This window comes from Pseudorasbora parva, chromosome 3 (genome assembly GCF_024679245.1).
Source record: "Pseudorasbora parva isolate DD20220531a chromosome 3, ASM2467924v1, whole genome shotgun sequence".
Classification (NCBI taxonomy): domain Eukaryota; kingdom Metazoa; phylum Chordata; class Actinopteri; order Cypriniformes; family Gobionidae; genus Pseudorasbora; species Pseudorasbora parva.
The window spans coordinates 20,274,025-20,298,900 of record NC_090174.1 but is presented as its reverse complement, the minus strand read 5'-3'; the positions used below and the strand labels follow the sequence as shown (position 1 = coordinate 20,298,900).

General features: G+C 36.7%; 1 protein-coding gene across 1 annotated transcript in view; it reads left to right on the top strand.

Annotated features, from left to right (window-relative positions):
- rxrab (retinoid x receptor, alpha b) overlaps positions 1–24,876 on the top strand; it is a 105,209-nt gene that overhangs the window by 4,908 nt on the left and 75,425 nt on the right. The window contains exon 2 of the mRNA XM_067438052.1: positions 15,469–15,588. Within this exon, the coding sequence (XP_067294153.1) occupies positions 15,469–15,588 (120 nt within the window). The remainder of the gene's footprint in view (positions 1–15,468; positions 15,589–24,876) is intronic.

Genomic DNA, 24,876 nt, shown 5'->3' with positions numbered 1-24,876 from the left:
CATTCTATTTATCAAAGAATCTTGAAAAAGGTATCATGTTTCCACAAAAATATTAAGCTGTACCGGTTTCAACTTAAACGTGCAGTATGCAACTTTTGGCCACTAGGGGTCACTCATTCAAAATAATAACAACAGACGTACTTTGATGACGTCGGGAAAGTGCGTGGGCTCATGGGAGTTGTTGTCATTGTCACTGTCAACCAGCGAATCTGGCTTCTCCAGCAGAAAACATGTTCACTGACAAGGTAATTGTTATATTACATCTCTATTATTGTTAAGTTTAGTTACGGCTTTTCACTTTATATAATGTCAATCTAATGAAATAGCAGCGAGCTACCGTTACTTAAGAAACTTATCAGTAACGTTAGCTAATGTGTGAGACAGAATGTTGTGCGGCGGTCGCTATGTCAACATACCTATAAGTTGGTAGGCTATGTTGACATATTAACCGCGCATCATAATTTGAGTTACTCAAATTATAGATATGTTGACATGGCATCCGCGATTGTCGAACATTCTGTATATCAACTGTTCAATAAGGAAATAAATTTCAATTTAGTTTATCATTACCAACATAAAACAGTAAATGAGAGAACCAGCACCAGCAATACGTTGTTCATTGGAACACGCGCTGTATCGCTCCCCACGTTCATCAATCATTCTAATAAACATTTATTTTGGAACTCAGAGATATATGAATTAGTAGATCATTATTAAATCAATATTATATCTAGCTAGTATTAACATATGATAAAAGTGACGGTCACCTTATATTAATTGACCAAGATAGTGGCATTACCTTATGAAGCTAACGTTACTTTCTCCAGCTACATATAAAACCAATAATAGCTAGTCCATCTGCGTTTTACACATGACATCATCGCGTCACCAAATATACGGACAGAAATATACTTTTGAATCAGTTTTTAAAAAAATAGATAATTCAGTCTCCAAAAACACAGGATCCGCCTGTTTGAAACGCCGATTCAACACAAAATGTATACGTATTCAGCTAAACGCGTCTCAATGTGGTCAAGATCGCTATGCAATATGTAAAAACATACAGCATGTTATGATTATATGATTATTATGTTAGCTGAATGGTTACTTAAATGACCTGTTTATTAAAACGCAAGCGAGATCAGCATCTCTCTGCAGTCCGAGCTTGTCACGAAGTTTCGCCATCTTTCAAAGGCTTCTCCAAGGTTTGCACGTCTCTTGCTTCTTCTACTGTCCCAAAATCTTCTCGGGTCATTTTTTTCACCCGTACGTTTGCGCTTTGATGAGCTGGCAAAACGTACAGGCAAAGAGTAGTCATGATCCATTATCATACAGACTTTTTTATACGGGTGTTCCCCTTATACTGTCAGTGTTCCTCTTTGAGTTTAGCGGTTCCGCCGAGTTCCGCAGGAAGCAAGACGCAAACGTGGATATGACGTGAAAGACGGGCGACATAACGGAAATAAAGACACGGTCCGTGTCTTCGAATTAAAATATTAATTTCTCTGGATTTGGAAGTTAATTGGAACTGTCGGGATAATGTAAACACACAACTTTAAAAAATATATAACATAGATATAGTGATCTTTTATATTTTTAATGGTGAAACATTACATATTGTGCCTTTAAGTAAAACACTGTCAGAAAAAAAGGTACATTTCTGTCACTGGGGCGGTACCCTAAGGTACAAAACCGAAAAAGTACAAATATGTACCTTTAAGGTACTAATTTGCACTCTTAAAGTGCTAATATGAACCATTTAGCGGTGAGTAAGGTACAAAGATGTACTTTTTCACTTTTGTACCTTAGGGTGCCGCCCCAGTGACAGAACTGTACCTTTTTTTCTGAGAGTGTATTAAAACGAATGTTTCCTGAGCACAAAATCTAAATGTTAGAACAGTTTCTGAAGGATCATGTGACACTTAATTTAGCTTTGCCATCACAGTAATAAATAACATTTTTAAATATTTTAAAATAAAAAGTTTATATTATAGTAATATATCACAATATTACTTTTTACTGTTTTTGAAGGCACCTTTTGTGAGCAAAAATTATCTTTTAAAATCTTACTGTCCGCCAACTTTTAAATGGTAGCGTATGTTGCTTCATAAAATTCTGTTTTGCAAAATGTTGTCAATAAAATGGCTAAAAGTGTTTTTTTTTTTTTTGTGCGTATAATTTTTGAAGTCAGGAGGACTATTTATTTTGTTTTTTAACACTTTCTATTTTCTTTCTCTTTTGCTCTGGCACATTCTTTAAAGTGCAGGTCAGAACATATCGTAACTTAAACCTTAACTGGCTGTAAATACTGTCCATAAAAGCTACCATGTCTGATTATGATATCCTTTCCTCCCCTTTTCCCTTTCACTGTTCTTTTCATCTCCTCATACTCTAGCTCTTTTGAAGGATATGTTACAAGCCGAATGCAGAACATTCAGTAATTCAGATAAGAGCTGATGGAGATATGAATCTGGCATTACTTCTCCCATGAGAGCAGCAAATTATATACACCAAAAAATTCCATTAAACAGTAACGGGGCCCCCAAACTACTGTTCATGTGATACTTAGACAGGTGTTATTCGCTGCATGTACACCCTACGGGACAGACGGATCCAATTTGCACCCGGGAGAAGACGGCAATTCGTAAGGAAGTTTAGTTCCTTTGAGTCACCGGCTCGTTTAAGATCGCCTCTAGTGCTCTAGTGTTTTACTTATTTTAGATATTTGATAGTTTGATTGATTCATTGCTACTTCATTTAGAGAATGGTTAAGCATCATGCTAGCCTAACATATGCAAAATGCTTTAATCTAAAGGGACAGTTTGCCCCAAAATGCAAAAGTCATCATTTACTCACCCTAATGTTGTTTTAAACTTCTATGACTTTCTTTCTTCTGTGTAACATAAGTTAATATTCTGAAGAATGTTTCATTAGTTGATGACAATAATGACAGCATTTTCCTCTTTGGGTGAACTGTCCCTTTAAATGTAAGCAAAAGTGCTTATCCAGAATTTAAAGAATGAAAAGCAGATTAGTTATGGTGACTCAGGTGTCACACACATTATCGTTCCTGCTGGGCATGTTGGGAGTATTTCTGTACATGAGTCTGTCCCCTTTCATGCTCCGTGCACAAGCTCTGTTGACAGGAGACACACTTGCGCTATGTGTCTTTGGCTCTATTACACTGACAGTAATGAGCTAAATCACTAATGAGCTAATTCACTTTTCCAGACATTAAAGAATGTTGAAGGCTGTTCAAACCACTTTGAAAGCTCAGTACTGATGCAACACGTTTTGAACATTTTGGTTGCATTTCCTTCATGCCTAAAGATACAAATACCTAAAATAGACCAATTTCATGTTTAAAGTTTCCCTAGAATGAGTTGAAACAATTTGTTAAATTGTTCTCTGATATCTACATAGAGGCTATGTGGCTTATTTAAAGGTCCCATGACATGACATTTTTATTTTATGAGGTTTTTCAACATTAATATGAGTTCCCCTACCCTGAATGTTGTCCCCAAGTCACTAGAAATTTTGATCAGTATAAAACGAGTTCTGGCTGTCTTTCTCTGCCTTTGAGAAAATGAGAGCTCAGACGAGCTGATCTTGAATTCTCCTGTTATGACGTCATACCAGGAAAGGTTACCACCCCTTCCTCTGCTTTGCCCGCCCAGAGAATTAGTAGAAAAAGGAGTCAGTTTATCAGTGGATGTCAGCAGCACAGGCTTTACCATACGGATTCAACAGCACCGCCACAAACAGTGAGTAACAGTGTTCATTAATATCTGATCTGGGATCAGTGAGTTCTGATATGTAGCTAATCATTCAAGTTCACAGAGACTTTCTCTCTAAATCGTTTAATACTGTCAGTCCCGCAGCTGGCCGTCTGCATCAGTGCATCAGATGCATCAGTGAATCAAGCCAGTGACTAAAACCATCAACCTCACGTCATTTCTGTTAGCAGCATGAAACAAATCTGTTATTTAAATGATTAAACTACAGAGAGCATTCAAAGAACACTCTTTATAATGTTCAGATTGGTCAATCACCCGTTTGAATGACGCTGCTCATTATGCTCAACAGAAGCTCTTACTGTATTCATGTCGATGTCGTGTTTGCTGTTAGCTGTAGTGAAAGCATTTTGTGAGAGATATAACGTTGCAAAGTTCACTCGTGTTTATTCAGAGCTCTCAGATACAAACAAAATAAACTTGCGCTCTCATAAACTCGTTACAATAACACTTCCTCATCAATCTTTCCCCAGCTCCGTTTCTCTCTGTCTCTCTTTCAACTGGCAGCGCTGCTCTGCTCGCGAGCCGCGCCTAACTAAACCACGGCCCCATCCGCACGTTATCTAATTTAAATGCAAAGATGTCAGCCAATCACAACAGTGGGTGTTTTCACTGAAGACTCACAGCAGACACTCCTCTTGAAACAGAGCATTCTAAACTGAGGGCTAATATCAGTAAAGAAAAAATGCCTTTTATTTCTTAATTATGACATTTTTTTTGATGTAAAAACCATACTATCAATATAAGTACACCCCAGGAGACATTATAAAACAATAAAACAACCCATGCCATGGGACCTTTAAGGTCAATTTGTCCAGACACAGTTTCACAGGTCCATTTACAACCCTAGGAATTGTCCCTGATGTAATGCTCTGTTTTTGCCTTATTTGGAAGAGTCATGAATATTAATGTTGAGCTCTGCTCTGATTGGCTTATTTCAGCAGCTCACACAAGTTTATTTGTTCAGTAAAGCGGCTCGTAAGTCCTGACCATACTGACAGAACGCAGACCGACTGAATGACACTTTAAGCAGAACATCTCAAATGGAGATTGATAAAATGCAGCTTACTGTTGCCAAATTGCACATGCTTAGGTAAAAAAAATGCATAGTATACGTGTTCTTTTCACAGAAAAGCTCTGATTGGGTGAATTAAATTACTGAAGTCTGGCAACCGCAAGCACGAACGCTCGAACAATCACGCAGTGTGAATTATCAAAGATGCGATCCGAGAGAATTTCAGACAAGTCGCCTTGAGGTATTTGGCATGCAAAATCCTGCTGTGTGAAATGTGTTCTGACTGAAAATGACATTGGCGATGACCTACAGCCACTGAGAGAGAAAGATATAACGCAGCAGGAAGTTCAGGGAGGAGTTAAAGACCAGAATATCAGTATTTTTAATAGATTATAATTATGTCAAACAGAAACAAAGCACAAACATTTACTTGGACACAGCAGTGACTGAATGCTAGTCAAAAGAATGCGAAAAGAACCGTGATCCGACAGCTTTGAAAATCTTGCCATGTGAACATGTCGGCATAAGCCTACGTTCTTTGATGTTCTTTTCAGTTGCATTGTTTGATATGAATAATACATTAGAGTACAGTAACTATACGGGTTTTGGACCAAAATACGTTCTTTTATTAACTTCAAAGGTAGCTAAGTGCTAAGTTATGATTCTTAGGTGTGGATTTATACTATTGCTTATATATTTTCAATTTACATGCAACATTGCAACTTTACCAAAGTTAGGGTGAGATTTTTTTCTAACATTCCCAGATGCCACATTCTTTCATAAGTTTTCATAACTAGATGCTGTCAAAGCACACTGGAGACTGAATCATTACAACAGCCCTGAACTTATGTCAGCTGTACTATTTCTAGCCCCTTCTCTGCTGCACTAGTAATTGCACCAAATGTTGATTGTGTAAAAGTGCCAGCTCCATTTTGTACCTAATAACTTAATTGAGTCATGACTCATGTGGCTAGATTGTTCCAATGGCTTTTGCATAACCATTTAAAAAGAGGATTTTAAGTGTATTTTTTTAGCATGATAGTATCAAGTAAAACACTTCCATTGTACTGTTCCAATTGCTGTCACTCCCTTTAAAATGATGTGTGACTTTGACATATGACACATTGTCATGTAAGGTGTAATGTGTGTACGTGTTCATTTGTGTGTAGCCTATATCTATTCTTCATAAGGCTGATATACTTTTTTACTGGAAGAGAACTGGAGGTGGATAAATGTAAAAAGTACAGTACAAGTACAGTAGACTATGTTAAGACTATGTCTTAAAAATATGTGGTATAGTCTTACTTTTGAGATTCAAATTAGACCAGACTACCTTTTTATGTAACATACTTTAAAAATCTACACTGTAGAAAATTATTTAGAAAAAAAGTTCCCTGGTTGCCTTAAAATTTTGAGTTCATTGAAATTAAAATTTTGAGTTAATCCAATGACAATTTTTTAAGATTCGACAACCTTTATTAAAATATTATTCAAAGATTTTGTAAGCATATTGGGTAATTGTGAGTGTTTTATTTCTGATAACGCAATGAAACCAAATGATGCCAAATAGTGCTATTTTCATGATTTATCACATTTTTTATGTGGTTCAGATACAATAATATTTTGAGGTTCTATTTATTAAACAAATTTCCTTCATTGTATCAACTCAAATTTTTAATTTCAATAAACTCAAAATTTTAAGGCTACCAGGTTATTTACTTTTTTAAGTTAAACCAACAAAAACCAACCAAAATTTTTTACAGTGTATGAAGAAAAAATAATGACTTAAAATTGACTTAAAGTCATGACTGACTGGGTTTATGCAACCAACCACGAATTTCATTGCAGCTTTTATGCCTTGAGAACATCCAAAATTCACATTCTATCAAAACACTTACTGGTTTGCATAATTAATTAGCCAGCCTGAGTAAACTCATTAAAACAGTTCCTGAAGGGCACTGCGATCTGTCCATCTTTTCTCCAGTAGGTCATTAAAAACATTTTTTACATTATGCATTCAGTACAATCTGTTTTTAGATTGTGATTAGGACGTGTGATTCCCAACATGGTTGTCCCAAAAGCATTATGTCTTTCAAATGAAAATCATGTCATCTTTTTTATTTATTTGTGTATACAGCATATGCAGCTTTGTCCTCCTTGTCCTTGCTCTTAAATAACATCTTTAAACAACATCATTGTAGATTGCATATAGGTTTTTCTCCTTGGGCGTGAAAGATAAGACTGAATTGTGCTATACATTTCATTCGACCCCTTTAAGCGTGTATGTTTCCTTCTAGACTGATTTAGATGTCTCTGGGGTGAAGTTGCACTAGAGTTGCACTTTAAAGAATGTTTAGGAACGAATGAACCTTTCACCCTTTGCCCTCATCCGGTCAGATGATTTTCCAAGCCATCAGACACATCTCATTTAATTGTTTTGTAACGTGATACAGTATCATGACATAATGTTGATGGAATGATATGATATTCCATCATTCTTTTGGCTGTGTTTTTCTTGTTAGCGCTCTCCGAGTGACGTAGCTATAGGACAGGACATAAAGTGTTTACGGCCTTCTTTTTACACTTTTTTTTCCCGTTTGACGTTATTTTCTCTCAGGGTTGTTTACATTGGTGAGTGTGTGATTTGGTACAGCAGGAAGTCATAAGAGAACAATGAGGAGGCGAGGAACAGGATGTCAGCGCAATGCGTCTCTCTCTCTATGTGTGTGTGTGTGTGTGTGTGTGTGTGCGCTTGGAAGTGGGGCTATTTACCTGCTGGAGACACAGCTCTAATAGGCTCCTGAGATGAGAACACGCGTAAATGCATACTAATTAAAGCACAAAAATTGTATGCTTTCATGTCAAATAGCCATTTGCTAGGACTCTTGTGTTTATAAAGGACTATATTACAGGAGATTTGAGGTAATTGTAACTGAGACAAAATTGAAACTCCATTCACAAGTTTGCCTGCCCATCCAGTCTTAATAGTTAATAGTAAACAAACTTGGCTTACTGTCTTCGAAGGAATCTCAAACCCCACGCTCAACTCCCCAATTACGGTAATATATAGAGTAAAAATGATAGAAAAAGAGGAGGTGATGGGGAGGTGGAGGAATGCCAGAAGAATTGACTGCTGCTTATAAACGCTTGTAAAGATGATTGACAGGACTGAATGAATAGGGTCCTCCCAAACCTATGCTGGGAACTTCATTTAAAGTCGAGAAGAAAGGGATCTTTTTTTCTGGATTGTGACGTACATCTGAGTTTAATGAAAAATGTACATTGGTTGTTGATCTTGTGGTCAATTGTGGAGGGGTAAACCCAGCCTTACCTACCGGGGATTTGATTTCATCTGGAAACCTGTACATTCAATTCTACTGCTTCTGTTACACTTTTGCAGGAATCAATCACAGACTGGCTTATCCACCTGGCGCACTTTTGGCGGGTTTAACATGATGACAGATAGAGAAACGATAAGCCGTTGCCTGTTTATCACGCCTCTTTTGGTTTGATTGGTTGAAGGATGATCCAATTGCATACAGAGTTATTCAAATAATGCTCGTTGATCACGTCTCTTGTGCAGTAGAACATACAGAGCAGACTCCTCAGACCAATGATCAATCTTAAATTGAGCTTGGTCTGGTGATAGCCAGACAAGAGGGGCGGGGTTTAAGTGAAATAAATGACTGTACAAGGCCTGAATACGTCAACGAGAGAATTCTGACTTTTCACTGGAAGATTCAGTTATGACATTTTGATTAAACAAGCCAAAAAAAAAAAAAACGAGAAAACGTATAAATGAATGAATAATTTACATTAAGATCTATAACATGTATTTACAATAGGGATGTCAACCATTAATCGATGATCGATTAATTGTCGATAAGACATTTTATCGATAAGCTTTATCATTCATCGATTAAGCAGGGGCAAGGATGCATTTGTCAAATGCAAAGCGTGGCGGTGAACAGCTTCAGCGTGCAGCAATGCACAACTAATATGACAATGATTGGGACTGTCATATTACATAACATTAATGAGGACACTATTGTAATAAAACACCGTGATTGTGAATTATTTGGGTTTAGTTGCTGTGCGTTTCATTGCGTTGCTCCAGGAAGAGCGCGTGCACAACATCAGAGTCACGCATTCTGACTCGCGCATTTAACTTCACTTAAGAACTTCACTTGTGCATTCGCATCAGATTGTGCAGATATAATTTGTAATATTACATTAATTTTGTGTATATATATGTATATATACATGATCAAGTTCATATAGGATGCGTTTCTTTTAGCTAAATAAAATGCGCAAGCAAAGGGCTTCAGTGTACCGGTTTTTATTCAGTGCTTCGGCTTTAGCGCATGCAGCTCTAACGGCAATGCATAATAACTTTGATTTGGACTGTCATATTACATAACTTTAATGAGAACACTATTTTAATAAAGGATTGTTAATTCATTGGGTTTAGGTGCCGTGTTCAGCATGTTGTTTCAGGATGAGCACGTCCACACATTCTGATTAACAGATTTGAGGCGGCGTTATTTAATTATGAAATAAATAATTGAATTTAATTATCAATCACATCGACTAATTTTACAACCCTATCGTCCTTTATTTAGATTAAAAATCCTTTTAATTCATTTGGTGAGGAACATGGCGTTTTGAGCAGCATTTGCACATTGTGTCATGCTGTCGGCTATAAGCCACTGCTGCACTCTAAAAAATGCAGGGTTAAAAACAACCCAAGTTGGGTTGAAAATGGACAAACCCAGAAATTGGGTTGTTTGAATGGGTCCATTCACTGGGTTCAAACAACCCAATTTCTGGGTTTGTCCATTTTTAACCCAACTTGGGTTGTTTTTAACCCAGCATTTTTAGAGTGTGTAGACGCATTATTGCAGTATTAAGGTTAACAATTAATCGATTGTTAATTTAAACGACGATCGATCATGGGTATTTGTGTAAATTGACATCTTAAATTTACAAAATAGACATGGAAAATCTTCAGTGTATGCCAAATTTAAAATCTCCTAAACTTTGAAAGAGCAATCTCTGAGCATTTAAAGGGTTAATTCACCCAAACATTTAAATGTTGTCATTAAATACTCACCCTCATGTTCTTCCAAACCTGTAACCTGTATCTTTACAACCTTTCTGGGCCCTGAAAGTGGTAATAACTTTTCAGTCTATAGAGGGGTCAGAGAGCTCTCGGATTTGATCAAAAATATCTTAATTTGTGTTCCGAAGATGAAAGAAGGTTTTACAAGTTTAGAACGACATGAGGGTGAGGAATCAATGACAGAATTTTAGTTTTTAGGTGAAATAACCCTTTAAATTTGGTATGAATGAACATTTTTAACGTTTTATTCCCTTCATTCTCGCTGTCAGATCTGCTCTCATGATCTATATAAAAATACAAAATACGGCTCTATTTCTTATTAATAATTATAACATCTGATTAGTTCCAAACCATGGTTTCCAAAACCTTAAGCGCTTCTCCCTTTTAATCCTCTGGACGCTTCCAGTATTCCAAGTTGCCTTAAATAATTCTTCCCCACTACATAATTAATATTATGATTGCAAGTGAGCCAAATATTTCCTAAAATTTATTCTTGGTATAGCCAACATTCTTTCCAAATGAAGTCAACTTGCAGGCCCTCATGTGTCATACACCGGGGATATATGGACCTCATATTTTACACATCACTGGTGAAGCAGACATACTCAAGAAAAAAAAAAAACGAAGAAAAAAAAAAACTGGAGGATGGCACATCTGTGGCTGGCCCACACATATCCAGAAAAATAAAATGAACATTAACGTGTACATGTGTGCATGCTTACACATGCTTGTTATTGCAGGCGGTCAGATGTTCAAATGTAAGAGACTGAATATGTTGTTCTGTACTGATGATGTCAATTATTAAAAGCCTCTCTGGAGTTTTTTTTTTTTCCACATACTTTCATTGAACCACTGTTGTTGAGAGGCAGATTGATCTATCTACAGAGAGATTAATGTACAGGACACTCCGACAACCATTAACACTCCATGCTGTTCCTTCCATAGGAAATAGAAAAAAAAGGGCTGATTTAAAATACTGAAGTAGATTTCAATAAGCTAGATGTTTTTGCCATTGCTCTGAATGCTCTCCTCACATTCACCTTCTTTTACTTACCCTCCCCTCTTTTCCATTTTCTCTCTGATAATTGGATTTGAGTGATTGAGTTTTCAGTGGATTTCTTATGACCAATGAATTGGAATGGTTTAAAAACAATATTTCCAGACTTCCCGTAATCCTTCCCATGAAATCACTTGACAAGCACATGTCAAAGGACTTGTTCCTTATTTTAACAGCATCACAATATTGAACCATGATTTGCTACTTGCATTAGATTTCATTCTCATTCTAGAGAGAATTGGATTGCAATGTCTGTGTAGTGAAACATGATGCCATTCATATTTTTGGTGTGTTTTTTACAGAATATGAAGACCTCATAATTATAACCATTTGAAGGTGAAATTGGCTTTGTATTTTTCTCAGAGGCAGACTTTATTGTGACACACTGTGCACAGGTGCGGTAATGACATCAGCTTGACCTTCTCTTGAAAACAGCAAACAATATGTTATAAGTAATAATAATAAGTTCTAAATAGTATTATCCTTAATTGTCATTATATTTTGTGTGTTTTATCATTGAAGGCAAGACCTTGAACATGTGTTCTCTACCTTACTTTTTTTTTTTTTTTTTTTTTTTTATCTATTCTTTTATATTTTCCTTTAAAACTCTTGGACTACTGCACAACTGTCATATTTTGTTCTTAGAAAAAAATATATCCTCACCAAACTAGAAATTAAAGGTCCCGTTCTTCGCGTGTTTTCGAAGCTTTGATTATGTTTACAGTGTGCATTATAACATGAGTTCATGTTTCGCGTGTAAAAAAACACACAATTTAAATTAGTATTTTTCACACAATTTACTTATCTGTACAGCGCTGTTTCCTCTGTCCTAAAAACGGTCTGATGATTTCCTTGTTCTATGAAGTCCCTCCTTCAGAAACACGTAACGAGTTCTGATTGGGCCAGTGCATCCCGTGTTGTGATTGGACAGCAGCTTAGCTCACTTTGCCCGGAAAGGTCCCGCCTCTTACCATAACGGGGAGATGCAAGCGCTGAATGCGCGCTTTTCTCCACGTGAGAGAGCAACAAGACCACGCCCCCTATTTTGCGTATTCTTGTGGGCGGAGGGTTAGTCAACAAACGGTTCTAGTGACGTCATTCTTAAAGGAAGTGCAGGGCTGTAGTCCAAACCGGCCGTTCGCTGTAGGCTTTGAAAGGGAACTTCTGTTAAATAAAATATCTCACTTGGCATTGAACTTTGAGCTTTATAATTTTACAGGTATTATTTTTTGCTCTAACAGCAACATTACACACTAACTAAAGTTTGAAAGATGGAATCGCAAAGAACGGGACCTTTAATACTATATAATGATATATAAATAATTATCAAATTAGATTTTTTTTGTTGAGTATAGAGCTGTTAAAATTCACGTTGATACTTTGGTCTTGAAAGATTTTAATGGGAAGTGATTAAGTTCCAATTGAAGTCTCTGACTTTTTGATTGTAGACTTGATATCATATAAAAATCTGAGCATCCTTCTGAAACTCTGAAGGAGATACACATCTGAGAAGCAGAAAAATTTAGCAAAAGTCTCCATTTACTCTCCATTTCATTTTATTGCTGTCTAGGAGAACAAACTAAGATATTAAAGACATATAATTTTCAATTTGGGTCAATGACATGATCATTTTTGTCTGGATCTATTAATGTGTTCAACATACAATGACTTGAATACACATCATCAATGAAAAAACATAGACGCAAAAATAGAGAAGGCTAATGCAGATCCAGAGTGTGTGTGTGTGTGTGTGTGTGTGTGTGTGTGTGTGTGTGTGTGTGTGTGTGTGTGTGTGTGTGTGTGAGCCTGTTTATGTGGTTTATGAGGACAAATTTGTATAACTATATGGGTATTACACTGGTATTACACTATAAATGTGGTTTATGAGGACATATCAAATGTCCTCATAATTCAAATGGCCTTAAAAACATACTAAATGATGTTTTTTTGAGAAAGTAAAAATGCAGAATGTTTCCTGTGATGGGTAGGTTTAGGGGTAGGGGCAGTGTAAGGGGATAGAAAATACGCTTTGTACGGTATAAAAACCATTACGCCTATGGAGAGTCCCTGTAAACCACATAGACCAACATGTGTGTGTGTGTGTGTGTGTGTGTGTGTGTGTGTGTGTGTGTGTGTGTGTGTGTGTGTGTGTATGTAGAAGTCAAATGTATTCATGCTGTAAGGAAAGTATGTCATTAGGTTTTACCTGATGGTTACACCACATGACATTTTTAGAGGTATTAAATTTAAACTTTTCAAAGCCAACATGAATACATTTGTTGGCACATGTGTTTTGTGGACACAGTATATGCCATTGACCCATTTTCTTATGGGTCTGCTTTTCCTGCCTGTCTTGTAAAGATATCGTCTATGTTTATGTGAGCAGCTATAAGGAGAAAGGCTGGAATTTGGCTGCTATTTTAAAAGCCTTTCTTAGTTTAGACTGCCTCTCTTTCCATCAATCCTAACATCTCCATGTCTCTTCCTGGCAGTGTCTCATAAAAGGTTATGGATCAGACCTTTTGTTCCTGCATACTATCTTGACAATTTCAACGGCATTGCCAAAGCAGTTATTCTTGTTTGCATTTACTGACAGGATATGACACAGCAAAACCTACATTAAAAACAGGTCCAGGCCCTCATTACTACATCTTATTCTGGTGTTAGTCTAAACTTTGTAGTTGCCTCAATGTGAATAATAGCATATGTGGCAGATCTTCATTATTCTGTCAGTCAAATCCATAACTTCTTCTTGCGGTATCCAGAGCTCATTGTAAAGTCTGTCGTCAAATCACACTCTGATCAATCACAAAGAAGATAAGGAGGTATTAAACTGAAACCTCTCAATCTCTATACGTCTCTAACGCAGCTTTCAAGGCTGGTTCTCAAATGATCACATGGTCAAGGCAACAACTTCTGCCTGTGCTGTGGTCCATTCTTCAAGCCCCTTTCTAAAGAGCTAATCAAGAACCCTTGAAAGAGAGATTTTTATGACGTTCATGATGTATTGAATTGCAGGTTTGATCTTTGACCTTGAGCTTGATTGTCTTAGAGATGAGATGGAAACCTTGAAAAAAGGAATCTGCTCTGCGTGGCACGGCCTCTCATCAAGGTCTCGTAAATGAGGGCTTTGAAAGGAGCAAATATCCCGGGTCTCATAAAGTGAGCCTGAAAAATTTGCCTTTAGTCTGTTTGTGTGTGTGTGTGTGTGTGACTAGGTGTCCTTTGTTGCTCAAGGTCATAGTGAGTCTGATTATTGGGTGGTCTGAAAGTTCATATTCAGAGACAGATGAAAATGAGGCACTTGCAATTTTACTAGCGAACAAATAAAACATCTAGAGGTCAAGTTATTTCCATATCAATCAGAGATATGTAGCACGGGCCACACACATTCAGTCACAAACTCTCACTTGGGTCTTTCTCATACATAATTGACACTATGCAATTGTTGAAATGTTTGTTACGTAGAAAATGACACGTATTATACTCTTATTTCGAATATTTTGCTGCTTTGAAACAATCGTCATTGTAAAAGTGCTATATAAATACAGTTGATTGATTGATTGATTGATTGATTGATTGATTGATTGATTGATTGATTGATATTAATTACAGAGGTTTCAAGTAAGTATGTATAAGTATAGAAGCTCATTTTTTTCCCATAAAGAGATTGATAATTGTGAATAAAAGTCTAAATTAAATATGCTCATCATAAATTCAATTTGATATGGTAAATTGACAAGTGCAAACCTTAGTAAGGTAGTCATTTAAATACTATCCTGTAAATTTTGCGTCTGAAAGGGCAACTCCTACAAATACATGCAATAAGGAATACCGTTTTAGTACACATTTTTCACTATGTGTCATTAGTATCTCCTGAAAGTAGTTTTTAATGGCAAAAGAGGGTTTGTGCTGTTAGTAAATATGGCCAATAAAGTTATTTTCTTTATTTTATAAAATATATATAAACAAAAAAGATTCACATATGATCCCTTTATGATGATGATGGTGGTTGAGGAGAGACCACTGTCATATACTATATACTATATAAGCAAATGGAAATTAGAATATCCCTATAACGGCTCTGTTATGTCCTGTTTTAGTTTCATTTTCACTCTGTTTGCGCTTTCCTTAGTTCCATGGTTTCCCTGGCTGTTAATTAGTTCCCACACGCCTGTTTCTGTTCTACTCATTATCTCCCTGCTTTATATACCCTTTCTTTGTCCGGTATTGTTTATGTCAACATCAGTGTTAATGTGGTTACATTATTCTCCTGCTATCCGAGAACATCACTGGAGCAGTTACATTTTCCTCTACTGTCATATTATGCATATCTTATGCATATCTTTGACTGTGAGATCCATCCATAACATATTTACGTAATGCGTAATGTGTACTTTGGCAAATTAGTCTGAAATCCTCACCTGATTGAATAAGAAGTGAGTGACTCTCACCCACTTCTCTTGTGTCACACACACAGGTCTCCTGAAAAACCCCTGCTCTGTAGCGCGGAGCTGGCCGGGCGACGCTGGCAGTTCGCCTAATGGCTGCTCCAGCTTCACGGGTGCGTACCCGCTACAACAGCGCAGGATATCCACAGGTATAAAACACACATTCACATGCACAAACACATCCGAGCACCTGCGCTTGCCACATAGACACATCAAATCAGTATTTTGATTCAGCTAAAAGCCATCTGGTTTGTGTTAGCACAGTTGCGTTGAACTGATTTTGCCCTACAGCTCTGGATCATCCATGCATAACATCAGTGATCCAACACTGTAGGGCAAAATGAGTCTTCATTCCAAGTGTAGGATGTCTTGTCCTGTCATTCCCAAGCAGAACTCAAGATACAGTTTCAACTCATGAGAAATAGTTTCTGCTTCAAACATGTTATAACAAAGCCCAAATAGTGAACGTCTCCCCTGGCCCCTATTTTAATGGACATGTTTCACCGGTCTTATTCCCAGTGTTCACGTGTTGTAGGTCTCTTTGTTTTCAAATGGTTTTCAGAGCACTAGTTTGTTTTTCCCCAGGCTTGCGACTTATTCAAAGTTAATCAGTTAATTAGTTACACATTACAGTAAGGTCCCATTAGTTAAAGTTAGTTAATGCATTAACAATGTAAATGTAACAATGAGTGTTACATTTGTTACAGTATTTTTTCATCTTTGTTAAAGGGTTAGTTCAGCCAAAAATGAAATTGATTCACCCTAATGTTGTTCCACACCCGTAAAACCTCCGTTCATCTTCGGAACACAGATATTTTATCTTTAGTCCAAGGGCGTATCCAAGTGTATAAATATAGTGTATTGAATAAAGATTCAAACGGTCATGAATCAGCGGATTGATTTATGATTAGGATGACATGTCAAACTACCAAACTGCTGAAATCACGCGACATTGGCGATCCGAATCATGAATCAATACGCTGATTCATGACCGTTTGAATCTTTATTTGAGGTTTGAAAACAAACAAGGAAAAGAAGACAATGCTGAATAAAGTCGTAGTTTTTGATATTTTTGGACCAAAATGTATTTTCGACGCTTCAAGAGATTCTAACTAACCCACTGATGTCACATGTGGACTACTTTGATGATGTTTTTATTCCCTTTCTGGACATGGACAGTGTAGTGTGCCTACACTTAGATATGCTGTCAGACTAAATATAAAATATCTTAAACTTTGTTCTGAAGATGAACGGAGGTCTTACGGCTGTGGAATGACATTAGGGTCATTAATTACATAAATAAGAGTCATTAATTACATAAATTGCATTTTTGGGTGAACTAACCCTTTAATATATATGGGTGGGGTTAAGTTTAGAGTTTGGTTTTAGTTAGTTTCTGTAATTATACATAGTTTACTGTTTTCTTAGCAATAGCTGCTATTCACACTAAGTTTAAATAGCAATACCGGTATATTCTATTTACACTGTAACTATAGCAGTATTTTTATTTTTTTATATTAGTTATTCATTAGAATATTGGCAGATTCTATTTGCACCTCAGTGTTGTTGTACATTAAACAGTATGCAGTAATAACATAGTGTAAATAGGGGTGTCAACAATAATCGATTCGGCGATGCATCGCGATGCGGGGCATGAATGATTCAGCATCGATGCGGCAAAGTGCCATAATCGATTATGTGCAATTCCCCTTTATTCCACAAGGTGGCAATGTCTGATACCCAATGATGAAGTGACGTTTCACTCATAGTTACCTCTGACAGAAAACGAAACAATAATTATAATCTGCAAAACTTGAAATGGGTTAGTGATTTACTTCAGAGAGCAAGTACTAAACACAATCATATGTTAGTGTCACTGTCTCTTGATGATGGATGTGGTCAAGAAGCTGTCAGTGATCAAAATATTGATTTTGAAGACGTTGAAAATGAGACGTTGAATATGCTGGAGATGGCAAATATGACGCAGATGCTGAATATACTGGTAAACGAGCTCTGACGAGGTCATATGATGATGGTATTAAACATCTGCTCAAACTGAATCCTTCCAAGCTCCAAAAGGGAACGAAATAGGTTTTATTTTATTCTTCTGTAGCTGTTACTCTAAAATCAGGAGTTTTATATATTATCACGACAGGTAGAGGTCTGTCCATGTTAAATATAGATCTGGGTCGCTAACGACCTGAATATGTAAGAATGTTTGGTGAAACAGTCATGCATTTAAGGGTTAATTGCATTTTATTTAATTTTATTTAATTACATTTTATTTTATTTAATAACTTTTATGTCAAAGATACAGGAGACACATAGCAGCCAATACAATCTGTTGTTTAATATCTGCTTGTATTGCCTCATGACAGATGAAAAATTTGCTTTGTGTGCAGTAGAATTTTGATGCATCACAATGCATCGTAGAATCGAATCGAATCGAATCGTTACCTGGTGAATCGTAATCGAATCGAATCGTGAAGGCAGTGCCAATGCACACCCCTAAGTGTAAATATGGTATTTATAAAAAATATTACGTGGATGCCACCTTATTGGGACAATAAAGTCCTTCCTGCACCTAACCTGCACCTAACCCTGACCGATAAACACATATATTATTAAAGGGGTCTTCGGATGCCCATTTTCCTATAGCCTGAGAAGCCAGACCCACATCAAGATGTTGGGTCTAGGAACACACTGTTGGAAGGGCTTAATCCGAGGGGCTGGAAAAACAGTTGTCTTTTAAAGTCCCTCTGCACGCGATAGGATAGCGCTACAACCAACCAGAGCCACGAAGAAGGTGACGTAGTCAGAGCCGGTCGGCAAAACTTGGAACATATCTTCCTTTTTAAAGAATAACTTCAGTGTCGTTCTTTTTTATTTTCTCAAAGAAAAGCTTAAAGGCCCAGTGATGTGCCTTGAAATGCACAGCATTATTAAATGTGTTGACGTTATTTCCCCTGAAACAGTTCAAGCTGTTAGCAGCTCTCCTCCCCTTTTTTGAAACAGCCAATAGCGTTTCATTAATAATATCACAGTTTGACTAGAGCCTTTCTGTTTGGTGAAGCCAGTTTCCTCTAAACGATTATAATCATAATCTCCTCCATATTGCTTTGAAATACAGCATTCTGTGCAGAATTCAAATGGGTCCGAGATGTTTTGTTTTCTGCACTGACTCACCCAAATGATCCGCGCTGCACTCTCGTGTCCGTAGTCTAACTTTAGACCAGAGTCGTTGGTGTGTGTGCTGCTGCGGTGCGTGAAACTAACATGAAAACAGACTTCATTCGCCTCGGCTGAAAGCATATTTACACTGAATCGTTTCCTACTGCATATATAGTGTGCTATGTGCTGTTCACCATGTACAAATTAGTAAATGTGTGAACAACTGACCGATTTCAGTCTCAGCTTCAGCAGCGTAGGGGGTGGGCTTTAGATTCTAGAGAGCATATGATTGGACAGACGATTTAATGAGAAGGTCAAGTCTGCGATGATGTCATCAAAATCTGATTCATTTTAATGTGAGAGACTGTACGTTTTGAATTCTTATATCTTCTAAATGCAAATGTTGTCATTGTTTTGGAACACACCAGCTTATTCATAACTTCAAGGCTAACGTAGTCATACTAAAAGCTAAAAAAAATTCACTTATAATTTCAGTGAGCCTTTAACTCCAAGTCTGTCCGAGTCGCGGCCAACGCCGATTCGAAAGACCGCTGTTCGCCAGCAGCAGCAACAGCCATCTTCTTTGTTTTCAAGTAGCAGGGAATTCACGCAGAACCGCAGTCATAACTCTGCCGCCATTATGTTAAGACACACCATCTCTATACACACTGTGATTGGCCTGACCAGAGTTTGATTTTTAAGCTTGCAAGCCAACAGAGAGTTGCTAGATGCCCTGGCTGCAAATTACATTTGTTGCCGCTAGGGTGTGTCTAGATTTTTAGCCTACCTTTTCCACAAGTTGTTATGATTCTTTAGGGTATTCATATAAATTCTGGTACTGGTACTAAACTCTGGTACACATACTTTGGTTAAAATTCCTCAATGTTTTCCTCAAACAGCTCTGTTCACAGTGAACCGTTTAGATGCATGTCTCTTTAAATGATAATAAGCTAATGCTCTCCACACCCGTCCCTTCTGTGGGGCGTGTAGACACATGAAGTGCTGCCTTGGTGGACAACTGGCTGAGGGCAGAAAGAGGCTAAGATAGGATGCTAATATGCTAGTTCATCAACGGTCGTGGGTGAAGCATTGGTTATTGAGAGTGTTTAGGCTTTTTGAGGATTAAAAAAAGGAGTGAATGGATTTCATTCACTTATTTTCGTTAGACACTTTATTCATACTTTTTAAATATTGTCTTCATTTCTATTGAAAATAAATAACTGATCTGATATGTGATGAGAAAAGGGAGTTGGACTTAGGTCAATATATAATGTCACAAATTAAATTAAATACATTAAATAAAAGATGCAACTTTTGATTTGAATAATGTATTAATAAATGTTAAAAGTAAATCAGTTAAGATTAATAATGCTTTAGATGTATATTTTTCATTGTTAGTTCATGTCACCTAATGTAGTTAACAAAAGTGTTACCAGGTAATATGTAATGCATGGCTAGTCTTCAGCGCGATCACTCGACAGTATGTTTAGGCAAGGATGTGTATCTCGGGCGTTTAACACGAGGTCTTGTGTAAATATTGTGATTCAGAACGCATGAGATATGTGGGTTGCATCAAAACGACCATCCCAGAAGTTAACAGCGGCTGTCATTTCCACAGCTGGCATAAATCTAAACGGGTTCCTGTAACTCCTAGCGATCCGGCATATTTGAAGTGTGAGAGAATGCTATAATATAGCTCTTTCTCTCTGGTTTGTGCCCACCATAATTACAGCCTTTTGTTGCTAGTTCAGAGAGAGCGAGCAGAACAAAGAATGGGATGCTGGGAAAAGTGGGCGAAGCTCCAGAAGCAAACATAGCTCAGCTACTCTCCAGAAGCTTTGTGATGTGGTGATGGCCCTAATTCTGAGGCTTCATATTACTAGCTTGCTATATAAAATAGCTTTACTGGAAGGTGCAGGGAAAGCTGGGAACAAAGGCAGATATGTATTTCAGCACCATACGGTTCACTTAAAACACGCTGAATGAGTAAGAAAACACTAGTGAAGAGGCTACACAAAGCCAGGCTTGTGCTTTAGTTGCTCTTTGAGGAAAACAGAGTGTGTGAGAGAGAAAGACAAGAGAGTGGAGGGATGGAAAAGATTATCCATTGGAATGTCTGGGCTGACCTCAAATGGAGCGGACGGGCCCGGCAGCCAATAAGATTGTGCTGCTTAGTGCTCGGATAATTTCTTCCTGATGATCGAGGCAGTTGTCTCCATAAAGCAGACTGAGGTGCCACAGCAGGCTGAGCTACATCACATGTGTAATGTGTTGGGTTATTTAAGTGACTAAAGATGCCTGTTAGAGAAAACGAAATATTTTGGTAGCATTTGAGATTTACTGAAAAATAAACAAAAAAACAATAATACTTGATTGTTGTGGTTGGCATGACATTGAAAATGTCAGCGATGATCATTTAAAATTGGGCGTTTTTTTCAGCTATGAAAACTTTTGTCATGATCATTTCCACCACTCTCCTTTCCTATGTGTCTCAATTATGTATTGTGATTAATAACAATCTGTGATTTAAATAACAGTGGTAGAAAGTAATTATTATTATTATTATTATTATTATTATTATTATTATTATTATTTACATTTCAAATAACATGGCTCCATTGTCGTGCTAATGGTAATTTAATAGGGGGCATTTTGTCACACCCGGCTCCATGATGCGACCTGTTAAAATGCTAAATACACACAATTATATACAATTTTCACAGTTAAATACAATTTAATTTAACATGGTGCTTCATTGACACTGTTGTCACTTTTGTGACTTTTGATGAAATAAAATGTGTTTAATCTAAAGGAAAATGACGCCTCACCTGAGGGCAGTGTTATTATATTTTATTTTTGCATTTAATATTGATTTTAGTTCAAGTTTGGGTAATTTCGTGGTTTTTGTCATTTTTAGCTTGTTTATTAAAAAAAATACAAATATTGTAGTACTTCAACTTAAACTAAACAAAAATGACAAATGTTGCTTTTGCAAATAGATGAAATGAAGTTGTTATATTTAATTGTCTTTCTGTTCGTGTTTATTTTATGATTTTTATGGTTTTAGGTTTAACCACTTAAACTCCGTGGACCCTGTACAGGGTCGGGAATGACATTGTCATGTATTTACTTTCCATTTTAAATGTCTGTGGAGGAGCTTAGAGTCTCTTCTTTCTGGAGATATGCATCACTTTGGCATTTGTTTTACACAAAGTAATGTATTTACACTAATATTCCGCCTAGATTCGGCCTACCAAAATTGAAAAGCCTCCCATACATGCATACAGTGGTCTAGGTTCAAAATGTTGGTGTCATTTTACAGGAAACCCTTTAAAGTTACATAAAACACTGCTAAAAGTGATAAACATGTAAGTATATGTTGTGTAAGCTGTTATAACCCCCCCCCCCCCAAAAAAAAAAAAATAATAATTAGGCGCGTTTTGATTTTTTTATATAAATACATTTTTTAAAGTGTGTAACTCAGGCCCTGTGTGCTCTAGGACCCGGCAGACACTTTGGGCTGTTTAATTAATTTAACGACACTTGAATATTGCATTTATATCACTGTATATGGTGATGGGATGGGTGGTGGAGGTGGGTAGCAGGGTCGGGGGAGGGGCAAAAGGGGGGAAAAGGGGGGGGGTCATCCCTTCAGACCCATTTGAATAAATCTGGCATACAACATGACACAGACAAACTTTTTTCCACTATTTTCTGTAATTTAGCGGAAACAGCCCAAACTGTCTGCAGGTTCGCACACAGGACCTGAGTTACACACTTTCAAAATGATATGATTATGAAAAAGAAAAAAAAAAGTGCCTACTTTTTTGGGAGGGGGTATTACAGCTTAGACAACATATACTTACAACTTACATGTGTATCACTTTTAGCAGTGTTTTATGTAACTTCAAAGGGTTTCCTGTAAAATGACACCAACATTTTGAACTTAAACCACTGTATGTGTGTATGGGAAGCTTTTCAATTTGGGTAGGCCAAATCCATGGGGAAATCCCAAAAAATGTCAAGGAGTGTAAGCTGTTAATTAATGATAATAGCCCTGCCTGAGCAATTTTCACACATTAAATATTGAGATGTTTTAGGTTTTCATAAATTCACCATTTTAAACCTTGTATCTCCAAAAACTTTTCAAAGAAATGGAAAAAAAAACATGTATTATTTTAAGTTATCAAAGGTAAGAATTGGTTAAAAAACGTTTTTTTTCCAAATTTGTTTAAACGTTCTTTATGTATCAATACATAATTAAAATGTAAGTACTCTAAAAAAGAAAGTATAAAATTTGAGTGTCTGTAGACCTCTCACGACATCTCATTATTTCCATTCACTCCACCTTCTTTCATCTGGGCTCTTTCCAAAGCCACGCCCCCAAAACACATGAACGCGCTAAGCCGAGTTAGCCGACCGCTCAGCTGCAGGACGCAATATTTACCTGAGACGAGCAGAGTAGTGACATCATGTCAGAATCACATGTAATAAAAAATCTAACTTTATCAGTATAAATATAAACTAATAAGATGTCTTTTAGTACTCACTATCAAGCTAAAATACCGATACTGGTATGGTAAGTTTAAAATATATTTTTGTTTGATTTGGTAACAAGCTAGTTATATTTATAAGGCAAAGGCAAAAAAAAAATAATAATAATTTTTTCCCCCAATAACATCAGTTATACAGTGATGAAGATGAATTTCATGTAAGATTTATAACATACACTGTGTTTTGCATGTAAGGGTTTCCATGATGAAAGCATTGTTTTTTTTTTTTTATATATTTTATTTATAACAGTTTTTACATAAACATAAAACAAATAAAAATCTTACAAAATGTATTAAAAAAAAATATTATGCACAAAATAATAACAATAAAAATAGATTAAAAAAAAAAAAAAAAAAAAAAAAAAAAAAAAGAACACCCGCCCACCCCCCACGAACAAGCACCAGAAATAATGAAAAATATACACCTTAAACAAAGACACAAAGTATTCAGACGTAAACAAAACGTTCAAGATGGAGAGAAGAAATAAAACAGTAAAGCTATCCGTATTACAATAAATTCTCATGCAAATTTCAATTCGAAAAAAGATACCTAAGGAAGGGGCCCCAGATTTTATCAAATTTTTTAGAGGCATCAATCTTGGCGAAACGAATCCTTTCGAGTTTGAGGGCGGCAACCATCTCCATCAACCATTTCTGAAAACTGGGTGTTAAAGTGGACTTCCAATCCATCAAAATCACCCTTTTAGCCACCACCATACCGAACATAAGAGATAATTGCTGAAAATGTGTTAATGCTAATGTTGGGTCAGAACATCCAAGCAAAGCTAATTCAATATCTGGACTAATTTCTTCTCCAAAAACATTTGAATACCACTGAAAAATACTCTTCCAAAACTCAGAGATCACAGGGCAAAACCAAAAAGTATGAGCATGCGTGCCATCTGAGCTCCTGCATCTATCACATAATGGGGATACTGAAGGGTAAATTTTATTGAGTTTAATTTTAGTGTAGTGTAACCTATGCAATACTTTAAACTGAATAAGTTGTAATCTAGCGTTGATAGAGCAGGAATGGATTCGTTTCAATCCCTCCTCCCAAATCCCGTTTGAAATATTAATTCCGGTATCATTTTCCCATGCTACTTTGAGGTGATCTGAAGACACTGCAAAATGAGAAACAAACAAAGAGACAAACTGTGTCACCAAATGTTTGTCCACAGGAGGATGACCCAAAAGAGTATACATATAATGATCCTGAGGCAAATCCTGAAACTCAGAAAAAGAATGTTTTATGTAGTGGCGCACCTGTAAATATCTGAAAAAATGTGAATGGGAAAGATTGAAAGTTTTATACAGATGTTCAAAAGTGGCAAATTTTCCATCTGTATAAAAATCCTTAATCGTGGTTAGTCCTTTGCCCTTCCACAGTGAAAATACCTTATCCGACTGGCCGGGCAAAAAATTTGGATTATTGCAGATGGGCAGATGCACAGACGGACACGTAATATTCAACGCGGTTTTCATTTGTTTTAGAATTCTAATGGAATTGAGCACAACAAAATTCTTACATTGTAACTTCTTTAAAGATTTAGGATTAGAGAAAAGAATAGCTGCAAGAGAGCTACCAACAAGTGACCGAGCCTCAATATACAGCCACTTTGGATGCGCATCCAAGTGATCAGCAGCTTGATCACTATTCCGCCAGAACATCATAGCCCTGGCATTAGCAGCCCAATAATAATGGCGAAAAAC